Source organism: Anthonomus grandis, chromosome 1 (assembly GCF_022605725.1).
Source record: "Anthonomus grandis grandis chromosome 1, icAntGran1.3, whole genome shotgun sequence".
In the NCBI taxonomy this organism is placed as follows: Eukaryota; Metazoa; Arthropoda; class Insecta; order Coleoptera; family Curculionidae; genus Anthonomus; species Anthonomus grandis.
Window position 1 is genome coordinate 13,129,760 of NC_065546.1, and position 22,786 is coordinate 13,152,545.

A 22,786-nucleotide genomic window follows, 5' to 3' on the forward strand; every position below is an offset into this window, starting at 1 on the left:
TAATAGAGTCGACTATCAAAGAAGGAAACCTTATAGTCACCCAAGAAAGATCCGCTTTTTCCAAATTCTTTTATATTCAATTTTCATATCCCATTCTGCAATGTAACACTTATATTAGCATTTTTCTCAATCGCAATTGGCAATGTTGATGGGAAATAAATAATGAAAATCAAATAGCTTGCAATTTTTTTTGAAATGAAGTCGGAAGTAAATGAAAGTCGGATTTGAATGTATGATGGAAGAAAAATGTAACAAAGACAGGTTACGAAAATGTAAAAGTTAGTCAATACATAGTCAGTCAATATATAGGAAGCGTCCTATATTTGAACTTTAAATTTGACCAGAAAATTAGTAATTAATTTAATCGAAAATTACAAAGTAAGAGTGTTATTTACTATAGAGATGTCAATAGACATTATGGTAATGGTTTATGTTAGATGTTTTTAAAAAGCAAATCAAAAGGTCATAATATATGTTAGCATCAATTAGACAAAAAATATTAAATCAGTAGCACGCCCATTTAAATTATGCATAATTATTTTAGTGTTTTGGGCATTGACCATTTGAAATTTTTTAAATATTAGTTTACTTTAGATATTTTTTTTAAAAATTCTATTTTATGTATTCTAGTCAATTTCTTCTAGTTTTTAGAATCAACTAGTTTAAAAGTTTACCATTAAATTTTACTTTTATAACGTGACTTATTTTTAAATCACAGATGCATCGGGTATTAGTAAAATGTTGATATTTTTATTAAGATCCCAGTATTTTTAACTATGTTATATTTAACTGTTTAGATATTTTTGATAATTTTCCATAAATATAGCTACTTCTTTTTCTCCTGTGTATTTAGTCTTACTCTACTTGGACTATTCAAATATTTTTTATCCCAATAAAGAATAAAAATTTGTAAGTGCTTTTAAGTTATAAATAACTATTATTGCATATTTCATATCTAATATATGTATATACTTTTATGATCTACATTAAATGACTTTAATATCACGATTATTATATAAAGGGCGTTTGGTATAGATTACAGTAGAAATATGCTTTTTTACTATACAAAATGTAAATTATCTAATTGGTTATTTTTACATCTATATCTATCTTATTTTCCTATATAAATAAAGATTGTAGTTAATAAAACAAAACAACATTTGAAATATATTAATTTTAATTACTTAAATAGTAATAAGGTTTAATTTATATCTGTATTATATTTTTTTACCAAACGCGCTTACGCAAACTTAAAAAAATACATATTTTTTTTTTAAATTAAGACCGAAAAATTACCATAATATATGTTTTATTGAATAATAACAGTTCTTGCAATAACGACTAAGGAAGGTCCTTAGTTTTTACTACATTTAGGGCAGAAAAGCAAATTCTTGCTTTTCTGGTAATACAGTTAAAAAGAAATTAGACAATTATTTGTAGCTAAAGTGTAAGAGTTTATAAACCAGCTAAAGTAAAAAGTAAAAACATATGTTAATTCATTAATGTATAAGAAATATAAATGATATTATGAACAGTCGTGTGGTACTTGTTAACTCGTATGAAATGACAAACGTTAGGTTTATTGCAAATATATACATAATAATAATAATATAATAAGTATATTTTTTAGAACAAAAAGAAATAAATATGCCGAATTAAAAAATGTCAATACATATTTACATGAACGCTTTTCTATATTTACAGATTTAGTGCGTTGCGCCTAATTTTGCGAATAACATTGTAACATATTTAACCAAACTTTAGTAAAAATTTAAGTAAAAAACGTTGATTAAAAAAAACTTTCTAGATCAAGGTAATACATGAATTAATTAATTATGTGCTTAATTTTGATAAATTCAACATGAATCATAATTTTTTACTATCTTTCACATTCAGGTCATATAAAAAAGAATACGGCAAAGTAATCAAGGATATTATAATACCATCAATGGAAGTCATTTATTCATGCCGAAATTAAACCGTAATCACGATTCGATACATTTCAGAGACTATGGGAGAACATACACTAGAAGTTTTTGTTTAACAAGAAGTTGTTTTTTTTTTAAAGCGGTAAATCAAAACATTATGATGTTAAAAAAATCTCTTTTATTCTACAGTGTTTTGACCAGGTCACTATTTTCCTCAGGCTATAATTTAAGAGAAAACAGTTGAAATAATAGTCCTGAGAAAAATTATTACAATAATTAAATAAATTATACAAAGTGTTTGAGAAATAAACATTTTAAACAAAGTTAATGGTCATATAAACGTATATTTTCTTGATATAGAGAGTAGTAAAAAAACATCTTTTTTTTGAATTATTATTCGTGTATTTATAAAAACTAAATAATAACGTTTTAACGAATTTTGATAACAGCTAAGAATTATTGCGTTTTAAAAAATAAGAGTATTTTTTTAAAACTTGAAATCAATTGCAATAGCAACTTAAAAATAAGTTGATATTTACAGTAAAAAAGTTTTGATTAAACTTTTTAAATTTGTACATTTTTTTTAAGACATCGGGCATATTAAACATTCAACTCGCGCAGTCGACATATGCAGATGTGCAGGTCATTGGGTCAATCAGTCTAGTAAACGTGAGTTATAACTCCTTGGTATTGAAATAAACGTGGAAGCTTTTAATTCGACGTATAGGGACGTATCCGAGAGAGAACGAAACATTACAGACACCTAACGAGACTAGACGACAGGAAAGGAGTTATTTCTTCTTGAAGTAGGATAAAGCAGAAAGTACCCAATTTTACTCAATATACTCTCCTTTAGCCTAAATAGCTAAATGGAAAGTAGTTCAAAGTTGACTTTTTTAACTTTTATATTAAGTTTTGATTACTAAAATATTATTTGTGGACTTCCACTGTTAATTCCACTATTAAACTTATAGCTTGTACTTTAAATCTATTATATTTTTAAAGTTACAACTTAATACCTGTTACCTATAATCTTTAACAAATATTTATAGACAGAATTCTTTCATACAATAATAACACAACTAAATTAAACAGTTTGATTTTTAGTTTAGAATAATAAGAACAAAATCTTTTTACTACTGAGGCAGCTATTAATATTGCTGCAAATTCTTATGAGAATAATAAATTGACAGATAAGAGATGATGATAAAAAAAGAATGATAAAGTTTCAGGAAAATAAGTGTGATTTTCTTGAAATAGGTACGGATTCTCTTTCTCTATTGTTAGGAATAATTTAAATTAGGCCTTATAATATTATCTTTTATAAAATATTCCGATGACTAAAACAATTTTTGTAAAGAATCCGATATGGTAAGCCGCTCGAGTTAATAGAATGATAATAATTGCATATTCTACTTTTGGTATTATTTTAATGTTATTGTTATCGTATTACTATTGTTAACAACTTATGTTCATGTAGTGTATTTAGAGTGTAGTAAATATTGAGAACTTTCATTAAACATTGTGGTTTATTTTTAACACTCTCAATATTTTCCAATAATGTGCCAGTATCTTGTTAATATCTTTAACAATTATTTTGTTTTTTTTTTTTAATAAGAAATAATAAAATTAATCTTAATTTAAAATAAACTGCATACAAATTTCAAAACTTGTACCACTTTCTCTAACTAAGTTTTTAAACGATCGGCTTAAATTATCATTCTATAATGTTATTTCTTTATTGTAGCCTAGAGAAGATGACAACTTTACTGAAACGTTGTCTATGATAACAAAAGTTTTTCCTCATTATAGAAGGTTGTCCTTATCCTATTTCCAATTCTTCTAAAATAAATATATTTTTTAATTTCTTATAAATATTATATGTGCAGTTAAATATATATATATATAAATAATGATTTTTAATTTGCCCTTTGTTCATATATGCCTAGTATTCGTCAAATTTCATTTTTAGGAAATATTTTAACATGTATGTTTTTGTTTTATAATACATGTAAGGCAATTTGGAAGCCTGTCACTGAACTAGTTAGTTGGAAGTTGTCAAACATCTTTTTTTTTGCTATCCTATTTTCCGATAATGCCTTTACTATTGTACATAAAGTAAGGACGTAAATTGTAAAATAGATTTTAATTTCATATTTTAAGCTTACTAATCCCTATTGCTCTTAATAATAATTGATGAACTGAACAATACAGAACATTTTTAATGTAATTTCCACTCCCAAAAACCGTTAGTGTACCATCAGCCGAAATAAAAACCGCTTTCTCATTTTTGGCAACGACTTTCTATAACATCATTAACTCATCAAAACGGTACCAGAGCCTCGGGTACTGACGAGCATAATCGTTAATTGAAATTAAACGTTTTTTTAAAACAACAAATCAGTTTAAAAAAAACTAGCATAACTGTGATTAGTTGGTGACCCAGTAGATTAGAACTGCTAGATACATGTGTGAATTTAAAAAAAATATTTGCTTAGGTCAAGCGGAGACACTCAGGATACGCTTTCTATTTACCGAAGTTTTTTTACTGGGACTCAACACAAATTGATAGTTTTTTGCTATTGTTATTTCTCAAGGTGAAATTAAGTTTTTAATGTTGTGACAAGTGTTTTCTAGCGGGAATGTAAAAAATTATTGATATACAATGTATCAATAGATTGGCTTTCAAAGGAAATCAAAATATTTTTTAGACTCTGAAGCGTTTAGATGTTGACCTAAAAATGGGAACTGACACTTTTGAAACCCTTTGAATTCATGTAACAATATTTTATTTGATATCATTTGCATAAATCTAATAAATACGTTGTTTTGGGTTAAAGCAATACGTAACTTATATTAAAAACACATCTATCTTCCAAGTAGTTTCAGATTAATATAATTGCAACATTGCTCCAGCAATGCCAATGGATTTAATATTGCCTGGAAGTAACACGTGAAAAAACAAATTGATATTTCTCAGAAATTCATTTGTGTTTTAATCAATAGGGCAGATTACATAAATCAAGAAAATTTGAACCACGATTTAAAAGACTGATTTTTAAAGAAATTAATTACACTGAATGACATGTATTACTCTATTTTTAATAGATTTTGGGATATGGCGAAATAAATAATTGGGAAGTAGGTCGAAGAACTATTCTTCAAAAAAATAAAAATAAGAAAAAAGTATTCTGCTAAAAGAATTGTTTGTTACCATTTAAGCTTCATACTAAAGTAGGTTTCTTACTATCAACCACAAGGATAAATTCGTAGCGACTTAAGGTTGCGTAAGCTATATGAGATGTATGTTACTCCTATGGTTGGAACCTTTAGTGTGACACTCAAATTACGAGACAGTTTTACCACTAACCTTTATTTTTACTCTCGACACGTATTTCGCTAACGATGTTAGGATCTTCGGGAGAAGATTAAAACTGTCTTTCTCTTTTCTTCTCAGTTTTAATCTTCGCCTGCAGATACTAACATTGTTAGCAAAACTCGACTCAAGAGTAAAAAGAAGAGAAGAGTTTTAGTTAGTTGTTTTTTATGGTAAACACAAGCACAAGAGGAAAGTCCTATGTCACTCTTGGAGTGGTGATTGCGCGAAGATATTTGTAGGCATTTATCTTGAATCGCTGTAGGTTGTATGTGTCGGGAAATATGTGAGGTGGAAGCCCGTTTCACAAAGAAGATCTTCTCCAGATGAGTCCCGATACAGCGACGTCCTTGGGGTAGGTAGGTGGACTCGATGTTGATGAGCCGCAACTGTTAGACGCGTCCTTCTTGCCGGAACAGCCCTGGGTGAAATCAGGCCTTCCAGCTCAAAAGAGCACTTACCGTGATAATAACGGTAGAATAAACAGAGATCAGTCACCATTCTCCTGTGCTCCAGACTATCCAGACTCTTTGTCAGTTCTGGTTTGTCGATAAGACGAATAGCTCTCTTCTGTATAGAATCCAGCAGGTTTAAACTATGCTTGGGTGCAGAGCTCCAGACATGCGAGCAATACTCGAGGGAAGGGCGTATTTGAGCTTTATAAAGAGTCAGCAGCTGTTCTGGTGTATACAGTTTTTTCGTTTTGAAAAGCACTCCGAGTTTTTTGGAAGCCGCCCTGGCGACCTCGGCAACGTGGTCATGCCAGGACACACTGTTGGTGACCTCGACTCCTAGAAGATGTAAAGATGATTTCATTGGCAATGTTTTCCCTGCCATAACCAGCTCCGGGCCACCAAGGTTAGTCTTCATCGTAAATACTGTAGCCTGCGTTTTTTTAGCGTTAAAATTGATCAAATTGTTATCGCCCCACTCCAAGATTGTTCTAATATCGTTGTTGGTTGAAGCTACTTGTTGCTGCCTAAGATTCTGAGAACTTGCGGCTGTCGTTGGTTTGGCGGACTTAAATGTGGAAATAAGTGTGCTATCGTCCGCAAAGCTGTAGATTGGATTGACAGTGGTTCCTAGCAAATCGTTGATATATATCAAGAAAAGGGTGGGGGATAAATCGCATCCTTGAGGGACTCCAGCGTTAATATTAAATTTGTCGGAGAGGTATCCATCGACGGTTATTATGATAGTCCAGATGATTAGTCCAGATGATTCCAGATATCTTAACAGGTGTTGGTTGACTGCTTTCTCCATAATCTTCGATATTACTGGAACTAGTGCAATCAAGCGGTAATTGGAGGGCATCGTCTTCTTACCCTTTTTGGGTATAGCTTGCACTCGAGCAGTTTTCCAGCTTGTTGGAAATTGGCCCTGCTTATACGATGCCGTGAACAGTCTACATAAGGGAGGAGTCAATTCGTCTGCCCAACGTTTTAGTATTAGGGCTGGAATTCCATCGAGTCCAGAAGCTTTGTTGGTGTCTACGCTTTTAAGAATTTTATTTATAATTCGTTGGGGAAACGAAATTTCTCCCATCGATGAATTCACCCTTGGCAAATATGGCGGTGTTTTGCCTTGCGAGTGCAGAGTAGAATTGTTCGCGAAGAGTTTACCCAGTAAGTTGGCTTTTTCGCTTGCTGTTACCGCGATAGAACTATCATCTGCTGTTAGGGGTGGCAAGGCCGACTTAGCAAATCCTTGAGTAACGGCTTTCGATACCGGCCAGAAAGATCTTGTTCCATTTGGGCAGTTTAGCAGTTTGTTTTTGATCCTGTTGTTGTGACTCTCTTTGCATTCATTAATAATTCACTTGCAGCTATTTCTGGAGGCTAAAAAGTTCCTCCGATTTTCGATGGAAGGATGTTGACGCCATTTGCGATATGCTGTGTTTTTAGTGTTTACTGCCTTTTTGCAATTTAGGTTGAACCATTGCTTGTTGTTTGATCCGCATTTAGTAGAAAAAGGGATATTAGCTTCCATTCCTGCCAAGATCGTCTCTGTAATTTGGTTTGCACATTCTGAGATGTTATTGGTTCTAAAGCAGACATCTTTCCAAGGGAATGAGCGATAAAATTCCCGAAGATGGTTCCACTCTGCTGATTTATAGTGCCATACCTTCCGCGGCATCGGAGGATCCTGCGTTTTAACCTCCAACTGGCAAGAGACTGTTATCAATTTGTGGTCCGATGTTCCTAGGGGGGCATGTACTGATACAGTGTACGAGTCAGGGTCTGAAGCCAAGACCAGATCTAGGAGACTCGCAAACTCGCCGTCTCGATCGGGGATTCTTGTAGGTTCCTCCACAAGCTGCGTAAGCCCGCATATGGTGGCAAATAGCTCAGCTTATCGTCCTTCATCGTCGTTCTTGTTGCAGAAGCGCAGTGTGTAGTGGTAAAACTGTCTCGTTATTTGAGATGTATGTTGTTAAATCCAGTATAGCGAGTCGGCAACTTGTTTCTTTCTTTTTTTCTCGTCATCCACAACCTAAATATATTACCTGGTAATATTTGGAAACCCAAAATCGATGATACCAGAAGGTTGAACAATTATAGACTTAATAAATAGATATGAGCTACACTTACATGCAGCTGTAAGTTATCAATTGATTAAATAAAGAAAAAGGCAACTATTTTTAAGGCTCATTTTGCAATTTCATCCATCAATCAATTTCATTTAACAACTTCATTTCTTTCCATCAACAAAATTTACTACAAACATCAACTATAGACTTTTAATTTGGGAATTTATAGTCTAAGAGATAATGTAGATACGACGTGTATGTGATATGAAAGTAGAGCATTAAGAAGAGCATTTTTCATTTCGAAGATAGGCTTGTTCTAAAAACTGCCACCTTTAATAATACAATACAAGATGTCGTAACCATTTTCTCAAGTTTTAAGCCAATAGATTGTTCCACTCAATAGATATTTTTTTACATTTTTTTGTTATATTATATTTCCGTTAAAGAATCTCATAAATTGGGCTCCTCCTGACATGCCTGAGATATTACAGTTTCCTACTTCATGCAGGAACTCTAAGTAACTTGCTTATTCTTATAAGAATATTTGTGTGGCACATGCTCTGTTCCAGAAATTTTCAACATTCTATAGATCATATCTCGATAGGTTCTGGTTTCTGTGCATCTTCTTGATCTTTACAATAGATGCGCAGATTTCTCAATGCCAATGTTTTGTCCATAGAAAAGTTAATTTTTGTACCTAGTCAGTCATACTGTTTAGCCTCTTTAGACTTATGTTTTCTGCATCCAGATGTTCATTGGTCACATCAGTTTTGGCGAGACAACCATGTATCAGTCAGCAGTCTTGACATTGTGAGGATTTAACTATGTTAAAGGTTTTGCATGTTTTCAGCGAAAAGTATTGTTTCATCTGCATAAGGCAAATTGTTTGACGAGATGCTGATAAAATAATAAAATATGAGTTATCATATCAATTGACAAGGAGCTTTTAAATTGAGGATGATTTTAATTACATCAAAAAAGGAAAAACATAAATTGTATGTTACGGGAATGCAGGCATAATGAGGCGAATAGACCAAAATAGTAGTATCTAAAAAACCTTTAAATATTTTTCAAATAGATATTAATAGTTGTTGTAATACAAAAAACTAAGAATCTTGCTACCTTGCTTTGTTGTCGTGCTAATGGAATGGAAGAATGTAAATAATTTTGGACAAATCACTAAGAGGTAAATTGGCATACCAACGAACCTTTGTAGGTTACGGAGAATAAGTCTCTGAAAATACAATATCAACATACACGAAATAAAAACTACAAATTAGATTAAAATTTAAAGGAAAATCTGAAAAAGGACCTGACTACAAACTCTAAAACCGGAATTACTTGAACCAAATGGTCCCAAATTAAGAAGCTTAAATGCGACGCTTTCATAACTTAACTCAGGTATATTCAGGGAATACCATGTCATGATTTTTATCTTTAATAAGAAAGTAGAAATGTTTGTTTTTAGATCTATAGCTAAGTTTGAGTTGAAGAAAAAAATAAATCATAGCATAGACAAATTTTAAGTCTTTTAAGTGCTTCATTTGTATAAAATAGGATTTTATGTAAATACTTTTTAAAATATATTTACATTTCGATCTTCTTAATGGCTACTACATATCAAGGAGATATCAATTTCCATTTACTATCGAATATATTTTGTTAGATTTGATTGTTGCGAATCAATCAAAATATAATTCTAGATAGTTATGTATGAATTGGTGTATTTGTATACAATCTCTGCCGATTCTTCAAGATATTGTAGTTTATCTAAATTCAATGGTTTGCAGATTGGTCTACTTTTTAAGCTACCCCTTTATAATTTAGAAAAATATATTTTATGAATTTTATGAAGAGCTATAGTAATCAAAAACACCTATCAGCAAGTATTATACTTGGGTTAAGGTTTCTCTAATTTATAGAATATCTCAAAAGTCTTCTTTTTTAGTCTCTTAACTATCCATGCTAACTTTTACTTATATAGTAGCTTATGTATTTTTAGTGTCGATATTTTATTTATTTCTGTAAATATTGAAGTACTAAAGCTAAAAAAACAATTTGATTGTTCTTTCTTAGATTCTCCTTTTTCAGTTTAGTTATTTTCCATTTCCTTCTATCTGAAGAATCCAATAAGCAGATATATCCGTTAAAAAGCACCTTTTCACTTCCAGAATGAGGAACTAAAATAAGTGATCACTCAATTTTGCCGATTTCGATTAATCAACAAAAAGAACAAACTGTCGATATTATAAACCCCCAAAGAATTTTTGAAAACTATAACTGTGATCACCTACAAAAAGAGCTGCTTAGCATTAGCTGAAACAAAAAAATCTCCAACCTGCATTTGGCTGATTCCATTATTATTGATATTAAAACTATTTTAGATCGAATGTGCTGTGAGTTCAGAATTATTCAAAAACAAAGCTATGTGGATAAAAATTGGATAACTTCTGATATTAGAAAACTGATGCTGGAAATCTCATATAAAAGGGCTGTTCTGGATAAAAGTGAGGGTGCTTGGGACGAGTATCAAACGAAAAGAAATTACGTTGCACATAAAATTAGAGTAGAAAAAGAAAAATATTATAAAAAATGCATAGTTGACAATAGGAACAATCCTAAAGAACTCTGGAAAAACTTAAAAACGTTATTACTTAATAAAAAACAAATTATGCTCTAACATATTATTTTTGAAAGAAAAAAGTTTACCAAGAGGCAAATATTGCAAAAAGAAATTAACATTTCATAGAAAATCTGTTAAAATATAGTTAAAAATATTCCACAAGCAACAAATATAACTCATATTACAAGAGCCCCAGAACCAAATATTTATTTTTTACAATTTGAAAAAATAACAATGATTAAAATCAAAGGAATTTTAGAAAAACTAAAAAATGTGGGGAAAGGCGAAAGTGGCATATCCAAAAAAGTTCTATATGATGTATCTTATGCTGTTGGTAATTGTCTGGAAGATATAATTTGCACGTCTTTAAGCAATTGGGTTTTTTCTAAATCATGGAAACTGTCCTGTACCTAAAGTTCAAAACACAATATTTCACAATCAATATCGACCAATTAACACTGTGCCTGTATATGAGAAGCTTCTTAAGGTTTTTGTTACAAAGCAACTATTAAAGTTTTGTGCTCAATATTCAATATTAGTTCCTAATTAATCCGGTATCGCAAGAATTATTCATTTGAATCTGTGGTTATTAAAATATGTGATAATTTTATTAGAGCCTTAGGACTTTTCTTAGGACCGTGATAATTTGGTATTTGCGGTATTTTTGGATTTCAAGAGAGCTTTTGAAACTATTGATAGGAAAATTTTAATTAGAAAACTTAAACCATTAGGAATTAGGGGTAGTATTTTAAAGTGGTATCAAATATAGTCTAAAATGTTAAGTTTATGAATTGTTTGTCTGATGTGATAATAAACAATGTGCAATCTTTGGTGTACCACAGGAAATAGTGTTGGGGCCGTTACTTTTTCTATTATATCTTAATGATAAAGTGCTCAAAAAATGTAAAATTGTATTGTTTGCGGATGACACAATGATTTATATGATTAAAAAAATCTCCATCAGTTGTCAATAATTTTTAATAGCGAAGTTAACAACCTATTTGACTGGTTTTGTGATAATAATTTTTTTTATTTATTTTTTTATGAACAACATCTTGTACTTACCTACATTAAAAATAAGAAAATTAAGAATTTTTGAAGATGTATATAATTATGGTACTAGAAATCACACAGATTTAATACTGACAGAGAGATTTATCACAAATTAGTAACAAACACGCATTTTGCCAAAAGGCAATTATTAAATCAGCTAATAAAAAAAATTAAATGATTTTTAAGTTAATTTAAATAATTTTTGTTACTTACTTTAATCGTTTCAAATTTAAAACCAAAAATCACTAGGAAATAATTTGCTTTGCATAAATATTTACAAAGGAAAAGTTATTTAACATTCAGTTAGCTCGCTAATAAAAAGTGGTGACGGAAATGGAAAGTATAAACAATTAATATAATGATGGTTAGAACATGACATGCATGAATAAAAATTATAAAAGAAAACAAATATGGCAAAAAAGTTCTCCTTTTTTTGGCTTAAAAAATCTATGTGTTATCAAAGTTTGTTGCCATTTGTTTCCTCATAATTACGAAGAAAAAAGAATAGACCTACTCCCAAAGAAAGGTATAGAAGCCGTTTCTCCTCTGGCAACAATGGACGGCCCTCCCATGTAAACCATGGCAATGCTGTCCATAAAAGAGGAATGTGGCGCGAGTACCACCAATGGTGCTTCGTCCGACGACGACGGCCGTCCTATTACCTTCAGTTTTACCCCTCCAAGCGTGTATATGCAGAAAATTAGTTTGGCGATAAAAGGTTTTAGGACGGTCCTGTGAAGAAAAGTTAAAAGTAGACAGTGCCTACAGAAAATCCCCCTTTAGAAAAGAAAGTTAAATAAAAGGAGCGTGTCGGCTTGTTTTGAGATTGTCCGCTCGATCGATAGATAGCACGGAACGTAACTTTAGATATTTTGTTGCAGAACCATTTTTGTTTCATTCATTCTCCGATAGATAAGGTTCTCTGGATTTTTTAAGTTGGGTTTTTCCGGATTGGCTTTCTGTTCTGACTGCTATTGGCATCGCCAATTTGACGTCATAGTTCATACGTCATTTCGATTTCAATACATTCGCTGTAGACGTTTAATTAAGAAGCTAATAAACACTATAAAATTGTTATCCTCCTTAATATTTAGTGTCCAGCGCCTGTGAAATGAGATAAGTGCTCTTCACAAAAGAGGAATTAGCTACCTTATAAATCTATTTATAAATCCAATAATCTCGGCAATGATTTTGGCCCAGAATGTATTCTACCCACAATCGTTAGACCAAAACACTAATCAAAGCACTAAGAGAGGCTAGGTTGAACCAGGTGATTCATTACGGGTGTGACATGGATGTAGCCATATTTTCTAATTATAATTTTTTTGTAGTACTGAACAAAATTAATTTTATGTCTAAAAAGAAAATTGGTGTTTTTTCTAAATATTAAATAAAAATGCTTTTGAATTACACCTATGATACCTTAGGAAATAATTAAATAAAAAAAATTATTCACATATTTTGTTTTTATTGGATTAATAAAACTGCAGCGAGAACCGAAAGTGAATCAAGAAAACCCTTAATAAAATATATACATCGGTCAACTTAAAACAACTCGACACATTCTTTCCATTCCTTTTCATTTCTAAAGGGAGATGTTCTGTGACTGTGACTTCTTTTTTTACAAATTACGCTTAAAGAGGTGCTACAATTATACACGATTTTTGCCACAACCTTAATAACTGAAATGATATTTTTTCAACTTACTTTCTCCAACCGTCTAATGGCCTTTCATGAAGTTCCTGTTCGGTAACACCGAAAAGGCCTACAGTAGCCAACATCCATGCCGTCACCACGAAAAAGCAAATTAGACCAACACGTACAGGAACTAGGATGAGCGTGAAAATTGCAGTCTATAAGTTAAAAATTTGATTATATAATTTGCAAATGTCTTATAAATATTTAATAAAGTAAGATATTTAAGTGTAATTTTGGATCTAACGGCTATGTCAAGAAGGACTAACTCGATGACATTGGTAATTAAGAAATGAGAAGAACATTTTATAAACTGTTTCAACTAGGAAATAATTAATACATATTTTTTTAAATTACTTTTTAAGCTTCTCAGGTGAGTCTAGCTTTCGTGCTTTTTTATATTGTATAAATGTTGTTAATATTCTAAAATTTGTATTATTTTAGACTAATATCTTTTTACTTTGGTAATCCATAGTGCAGTGTGATCACATATTTTCTTTCTACAATTTGTAATTAAAATTTTATCAACTCGATGCAGTACTGTGATTATAATTTATGTATCTAGGATTCCTAAATTATGTTATCACAGAACACACAGCATTTTCAGAAGAATTCTATTTTATAGTTTAAACAAATTCTTTAGAATACAGAGAAAAACTAAAATCTAAATGTTTTAAAATTTTAATTTATTAATTTAAAATTATTTTTTAGAAAGTTTAATTATGTGGCATTAGAAAACGTCCACGCATGCATCATATCATCTTAAAAAAATAAACTGGCTTTAATAGGTAATGTATAATAGAAGATTACTAGGTTTGGCTTGTTTTGTCGTTTTACTCAAAATTCTTTTTATCTGTCCTATCCAGGAAAAGGATAATTCAGAAAATATTGATAAGGTTTTTCGTACTAGTTATATTGACTCCAACAACATATTACCAGATTTAGATTTTAGAACAGTTGCAATACCCAAAATAAAAGCGGTGTAAGGTGTTGAAAATAAAAATTTTATAGTTCGCTGATTTTAATCAAGCGTTTGATTTATTTAATCTAACTATTTTTAACTAACTGGGCTATTTCATCAGGTGATGTTATCAAATATAATTCTAATCTAAAAATGAAGAGTTTCCTTGACTGATGTTTATTGATAATATGTTCTCCTTATTGATTTCCAGTTGATAGATTGGACAGTGTAAGATCCTTTGCAGTGTGTGTTAATCAGGCTTTTGAGTATAGTAATAAGCATAACTTAAAATTAATCTTAATAAAGCATTAATGATGGTATTTAATATCATTAAATATAAATTATTATTATTATAAGTAGAAGGTCTCATAACAGGTATCTCTATTTTCAAGAGTGTGTGTGCACATCATTAAGCAGCCATTAGTCACCAAACTTCTTGGAGTGCATATGGATGATCAACAATCGTGATTGATGCACAATAATGTTGTGTTGAAGAATCTTAGCAACTATAATTCTATCTTTTGGAAAAATATAGAATTGTAGTAGTTAAAGTATCAAAAAAGGATGTGTTGATTGACATTTATTCTTTCATTCATACATATACAGTGAAACCTCTCTTGAGCGGACACTCATGGGACCTTCAAAAAGTGTTCGCTCAACGGAGGTGTCCGTCCAAGGGAAAAAGGCCACACAGAAGCAAAATTAAACAGCATGTAATTTTTTTAAACAAGTTTAATATTAATTATTTAATGACAATAAGTATATAATTAGGCTTACAAAATGATTATAATTATGCAAAAAAAAAACTTAAAAAACAAACCAAAACAAAAACTTATGAAATAACAAACCGAAAATAAACTAAACTAGTACATACATACAAAATATTTACATAAGAAATAATATGTAAATATTTTGGAACAATTGCTGAGTTGTAATCGTTAAGGTAACAGTTTTACAAACTTGAAATACTCTTATAAAAAATTTATTTAAAAACGGCTTTCTACACAGATCTTCATATTAACTATAACAGAGATTTATTATGTAAATTTAATACTTATTCCATTTAAATGTTTCCTACCAAGAAAGTAGTGAACTTGAACCTTGGCAAGTCAATACGAAATACTGCGTCAGGTGTGTTGCAATAATTGGAGAAAGTTATGCACATCCGTTACCTGATTATTATATATACCCGGAAAGTCGTTGCGGTAACTATTTTTCCGCTAGGTTGTTGAACTTTAAATATCGGTACTTATACATACAGCAATAGGAGCTATAAAAACTATATTTTCTTCGAGTATTTCATATTTACTGAAAATTAATGTTTACGAAATTTATTGCTATCAGTTATATGCAATAAATGAACAAATTATATTTCTTGAAGCTTCTCAAATTTTATGATAATTTGTATAACATGTTTGATGATTTTTGTTTCTATTTCATTCCATTCTCATAAGCTTCGCAATTTGACTGATTTTGACTGCATTTGCATTTTGACTGATAAAATTGCAAGATTGACTGATGCGTACATTTATTTTTGTGTACAATAATACCAAATTTAATATACCTAAAAATTAAATAGCTCTCTTTTCTTTTTCTAAGGTCAATATTTAACATTCTAAGTTTATAAAGCCGCTTTTGGCAGCTACCTATTTTAAGGTATACCTATTATCTCTAGATAAAGGTCGATCAAGGAAAAGCTAGGTTATAGTTTTTTTTAGTAGACTTTTTGACTATATTAGGTTAAATGAATCTTTTGCTAGAGCCTCCTGTAATTACAGTCATTTCAGTTGCAGTTATAGAAAAGTCCACCTATAAAAAAATAAAGAGACTTGTGAAAAATTAGCCTTAAGAAAATTACACTATATTAATGTATTTTTATATGCTTTCTTGTAATGTTTTTAGGTTATCAAGAATTCTAGTTCCAAAACTAGAAACAATCCTTCATTTAAAATCTTAAGTGATCATTAATGCAAGTAAAATGGTTTTAATTATACCCATAAAACTTAAATAACCACATAAATACATTACTACACGTGGAACTAAATTGTTTTTATTAATAGGAACAACACAATAATTATAGTGAAGTTTACGCGATTGGAAAGTCAGTTTCAAACAATTATAATTATATATACATCAAATGGCACCTGATAAACGAATGCTAAAAGATTTATATGTACCTACGTGAAAGGACACATAAAACTGGTCATTGTTTTTATCTGTGCCAAATTCCTTGATGCGATATTAAGATAGTTATTCTTATTGCGCATATAAATTAGTTACATATTATGATTAAGAAAAAAATGATTTTGAATCATTATTTAAAATAAAAATACACTTCAGTAACCTAATTTTAAATAATTACAATTAGGCATTTCGAAAATATTAACAGCCTATTTTAATATAATATATATTGTATAGGTACTATATAAAAAAACAAGAATTAGTTCATATTCTTCTTCTTCTTCAGCTTTGTCTTATTTTAAACATTTTCTTGTTTAATTTTATTCTTATTTGATTTAATCTTTGCCACGGCATTTTTGCCATTATTAGCCTAGGGTAGGCTAAAACCCGTTGTTACAGTTCTTGTCTTTCAGTACTTTTTCTTTGCTAATATTGTTGTGATAAATATATATCCTTTAATAATTTAACACATTCTTCATTATGTCTTTTACCCTTGATTTGATACTCCTGCCTCTAAATTTTTTATAGTCTCAAATGATAAAGACATTTTCATAATCAATTAAATATAATCATTAAGTTGTGATATCTCATGCAATTAATGCGATAATAACACTTATAAAATTTTTTAGGTCATTCTTGCAATTTGTCTACATCTTACGTCTATATCTCATATCCTCCATATTCATATACCTAGCAAACCATATACCTAGTGGCAAAAAAGTTGCGTATAATGCCTTAAATTATCTTTAAATATATGAAAAAGTGACCTAATAAAAATTGTACTACTTAAAACTTGCCATTTAAGACAAGATATTTACTCGACAGTAAATTAGGAGCTGTCAATTTTTAGTTCCTGATGAATTCGATAATACTTCATAAAAAACAACGTACTTTTAATTTTTTCGGAAATGAGAGGAATAATTAATTCATGCAGAGAAAATATTTACTGAACAACTTTCAATAAGGTCACTTATACTCGGTAATTAAAAAGATGAGCCTGATATGCGCTACTTTTTTGCCACTCTGTATACGGTACTCAGAGGGCATTTATGTTATTAAAAATGTAATCAAGATGTGTTAAAAAATCTCAAGATTATTACTGATAATATTTTAAAGAATAGCCAATGGCTTAATATCATTTTTTGCAAATTGCTTGCTTTTGGGCACGTTGACATAACAAGGGATAATTTTTTTATAGTTTTTTTTTATTGGTCAGATTGTAGTACTATTTTTCCTGAACATCATTACTATCGTTAATTTACTATAGTTAATTTATATGAAGTATATTTTTAAATAAATCTTTTTATAACAAATTTAAAAATTCATTTTCTTTCTAACGCTTATTTGTTAACATTCACACTGCAATCGTAGTTTGAATATCCTGTTTATGTTTCTATTATTAAAGAGCAAATATAATTACAAACAAATAGGCATGTTTTCACACATTATGTTTGCGTTTAGCCTCCTTTAGTGACCTTGTTCTACCCATGACACCACCTCAATTTTAAAGTTGATTTACATAAATGTCAATTACATTTCGTGTTCGTTTAATAATACGTTTTATTATTGAAAATAATTGACTTAACATAATTTTAAGTAAGGGTTTTATTTGCTATCTATTATTAAGGTGAAATTTTTTCTACAAGTTCACTCATACATGACAGTAACTAGCATGACCTGGTTTTAGACAATTTCATTATCCTTTAAAAACCCACTGAAATGGCACCTTCAGAAAACAAACAATAAATAGATATTTTCTAATTTGCTAAAACACTAAAACTATTTCAATTGGTTTTGTAACAATTTGCTCGCATGACTTACAGTTAATATAGCATCATTTTTACAAGCATCAACAATATTAACCATGTGAATATTTATAATATGCATGCTACACTTTTATGTATCTTATCAGAAAACGTATGCTAGCTAAACTGCAGCTCATAGGATATGAAGTTATGTAGATAAAATATTATTCATTGTACGATAAATAAAACATTCAAAATATCATTATAAACTTTTAAAATGTTTCGATTTTAATAGGGGATAAATATTGAGGAGGTATGTATAATCGTATATAAGGCAAGTGATCATGCCTGAGAAGTTAGCACGGGCAATTATCATTTATGCGATTTTAAAAATGGCAATGAGAAATGAGAATATGGAGAAAAAAGCTATATGGATATACTTATAGAAATTATATATAAGTATATTCATATAATATATAAAATATAAACTTCTAGTTTTATTTCGATGCATCGAGTTTCTGAAGTTATTTAGTATTGTCATAAATATTTAAATACTAATAGGGTTTAAACGATACTTTCACGTGATCAATACGAAGCATATCTCTTTATACATGTTTTTTATGCAATTCTTATGATTTATTCTCAGAATATAATGAACTGTAAATAGCTACTATAATTTTCTCGAAAAGTAGGTAATTTTCGATAATTTAGTTGCTTAATTATTCTTAGATAAAAAAAATTATATAGTAGCATTTATCATTGTTTAACAAGGCTTCTAAATTTTTATTAATATTTATAGTTTTAAGTTTATTTATAAATAATATCAGCAATTAAAATCTAATATCAATATGTATTCATATTATGTTAATAATCTTTTTGTGACGTGAGGCTCATATGTTAACTGCTCGTGCTTTGCAGGTACATATGTACACAAATATTACGTGTATTGTAGGAAAAAATCATACAATATTCTGCTTTAAAATAACTACATAAAAGTGATCAAATAATTTATGTATAAATTCAATAAAGTATATACTTTAATTATATATTATAAATAATAAAATAATCACACAAATTAATATTTTTAAAACATAAATGTAACCTATTGCGGTTCAAATGGTAAATGCCATAACGGAGTATTAAAATTGTTTATCTTGTTTTAAGTTTTTTTTCTTATATACTTTTAGGTTTTAAGAGTATTAATGTCTTTATTGAATCTTTTTTGATACTATGAATTAAATAAATATAGCTTTATAGATCTATTTTATTCGTTTCACGATCGCATTAAAAACTTATTTTGATGAAAAATTGTTTCTTTTTATTGGTTGATAGAAACCTTAAAATTTAATAAATAAAGTGAGACATCTTTCGAAATACAGATATAAAAGAGAAAATAATTTTAAAAAATCAATTATAATTTAAAATTCTAACTTTAGAAAGCAAATCATTTTTTCTTCTAATTTTAAAGTAATTATATCCTGATTTTAAAATAATTATAAAATTAATAGTTTAAAACACTATTGTTATAAAAGGGTAATATTTAATCCTTTGTATATATTAATTTAACTACGTAGTTTTAAAAGACCTTATTTATGGAACTGAAAAAAAATTGCCTTTTTCAAATAATAATAAAATAATAATTAAATTAATATTCTCTAATAAAAGAAGGAAAGTAATTAGTTTCAATAACGAATAAAATAATTTCATTAAAAAAAAAAACAAGTAAAATGTTTTATGAAAAATTTGGTTATATTCTTAATAAAAAAATTAACATTTATTTAAATGATTATGACCTAATTTGATTAAAGAAAATTTGATACCAAAATTTCAAAAGTTTCCTATGATACGAGAGCAGCAAAGTAGAAATAAAGTAAAAAACATTTAATATTGACAGATAATTTATTCGAATTTTAACCAGTAGCGATTATTTATATGTATATCGATGCATTAGCGATCGTGTCAATAGAATACATAAACATAACTCGAGAAGACTTCAAGACCAGCGATACTAGTGACCTAGAAATTAAAAGATCCTCAATGCTAAATTTGTATATGCAAATTAAGAGCAAAAGTTGAACATGTTTCTAATCACAGCAACAATATTTGTAGGATCGTTAGTTTGGTAAAGCAGGAAATTACCAACTACATTTTTTTTAAATTAATTATCAAACTTTTAGGTAAATAAAGTTAATTACATTTTAACATTATTAGAATGGTTAACTCTTTAACTACATATTTTTATATACAGAACCACTAAGATTAAATTTCCTCTCTTTTGCCTTGTGCCAATCACAAGATTTAGGGGGAATGACCACTACATAACGAGCATATTATTGCTGCCACTGTGCTTTTATTCTATTTTAATAATGTTGTAGTCTTTTATCCTTAAATAATTAAAAATCAGAGCAAAATTGATATGTTTTATTTTATTATGGATCGCTTTACTGCTAGAGGTATTAGAAAGGAATGATATTCTTTTTCGTTATCATACATCTCAAGTTTCATATGTCCCTCATCGTTCCGAAAATAAAACTTTATACACACTGGGTATTTAACCTTCTCCAAAGCTAACCATATACTTTTTAAGCATTTTGGGTATGAATGGTATGGCACCGTACCATTTCTTGTGGGTTAGAATACTTGGCTTGCTCTTTAGCAAAGGACTTATCTTGTATAGTAATGGCTGCTGGCCTGATGAGGGTAATTAGAAAGCTTCTTTAGGCTTTATTGTATTGTTTATTTGTTGAAAACTCTTTGATTCCTCTTTAAATGTTTTGTTCCATCTACTTGTTTTCTTTAAAATAATAAGAAATATTTCAACCATATGTTACAATTTTTCGAAGGTTTGTCATCTGTGGTCTAAGGTGCTATTTACTTATATGAATCTTTCAATTAAAATATCTATATATTCCAACCACACTAAAAAGAAACAATTAAATAAAAGAAGAGAAAGAATATTCCTTTGTATGATCGATGATAGTTAAACGATAGTTTTCTGTTGAATTTTCAGTGTTTAGACTATATGATAAACTGGATCACCAGAATATTAAATTAAAACGTCAAGAAAACAAAATTTTTTTTTCCAACATCTTAAACTTGATTGCAATTTTAAAATTTGTTCTTGGAGTTGCTATATCTGAAAAATGAATGAGTATATAATAAAGCAAGGAAATAATACCAATCTGCGACTACTATTATTTTCATGTCTTGGCTTTAAAGAACCAGTTTATTTTCTGTCAGAAATATAAAATTACTAATTTTCCGAATATGTACTTGCTTTATAATGCGGCCTTCATTTTTCAATGTAAGGGGTGTAATCACGTCTAGAAGATAAAGCGTAATAATTTTTTACATTTTAAAATATGCATGATTTTTTTCCTTATATCAATAATAAAAATAAAGCTACACGAACAAAGATTTTTTACATAATTCATGTAGTCTAAAAAGTTTTAATAGCCTAATTACATTTTTGCAAAAAAATCCATCTGCTTCCATGTAACAATTATCAGAAATATGAAATAAAATTCACTGGCACCTTGAAAGATAATAAAACCATTAACCCTCTTATTACGAAATAAAATTATAAGTAAAAAGTTGATTTGTGATAGAGCTCTACTTATTCACTCTACACACAGCTCTACTTATATTCAAGAATACAAAAGTTCTCACATATTGAAAGATTTAATATTTATGATTCAAAGTTAACTCAAGAAAGTATTATGAAATATGCAGACAACAGTAGTTTCTAGACTACTTTACAGCAAAAGTTAGAAGTTGATTTTCATTCGACGATTCAACAATTTCGTTATGTATTAAGTCACTATTTAAACAAATATAGTCAAGATACGTGCTATGCTCAATTAATAAAAATGAGAAGAAAATAGACTTATTCACGTTTTTAGAAGAAATATACTTTTTAACTTTTAAGGATATATTTAACTGATTCTAATAATTCTTTTATATACCCACGAGCAAAGGTTTTTTTTATTAGTCTCTGGGCTCCTTTCTTATGTTTAATATTCTACATAACTTTTTTTTATGAAAATATTGAAAAATCCATTCACTGAAAAAAAAACATAACTTGACGTTTCGACAACTAGATCTCCTACTCTTTTATTTAAACCCTTTTAATTCGAGAAAAATGTATAAAATTGAAAGTTTTTCAAATTAGCATAGTTATTAGAGAGTATTTAAATTGTGCGTATTTCGTTAAAAGAAAAAAATCTAATTCTCTAAATACACTTCGATGTTATAAGGATTTTTTTAATTCATATTTCTTTAGTAATTCTGGATTAGTTTGCCCTATTACCATGTTTATTTGACGTTAAAACTTGAGCATGAAATATGTAGTTCACATTTATTTAAAAAAAAAATATTATTATTTCAACAAATTCCATTGTCTTTAAAGTTTTTATAAGATTGCAAAAACTAAGCAATTCTAATTATAGTTTATAACAATAATATTATAATTTATCTAAAACAATGTAAAGACAATAAAACGGCACAGGCCCCTCTGTTTCTTCTCAGGGGTCCATTTACACAAGTAATTTTAGATACAATTTTTTTGCTATTTTTAGATTCATGGCATTGAGTAGGTATTGCTATTTTTAATGAAAAGAGTAGACAGTAGTTTTAAGACTCTTCTTTGCAACGTATTAAAGAAAGAGTTGCTTCGATTTTACTAAAAATTGTAT

General features: G+C 29.1%; 1 protein-coding gene across 2 annotated transcripts in view; it reads right to left on the reverse strand.

The window, feature by feature from the left end:
- LOC126738870 (lysophosphatidylcholine acyltransferase) overlaps positions 1-22,786 on the reverse strand; it is a 43,992-nt gene that overhangs the window by 16,656 nt on the left and 4,550 nt on the right. Inside the window, exons 2-3 of one of the 2 annotated variants that reach the window (XM_050444336.1) lie at positions 13,218-13,363; positions 12,025-12,242 (exon numbers count right to left, since the gene is read on the reverse strand). In XM_050444336.1, the coding sequence (XP_050300293.1) occupies positions 12,025-12,242; positions 13,218-13,363 (364 nt within the window). The remainder of the gene's footprint in view (positions 1-12,024; positions 12,243-13,217; positions 13,364-22,786) is intronic. The other variant, XM_050444344.1, reaches the window with a different exon arrangement.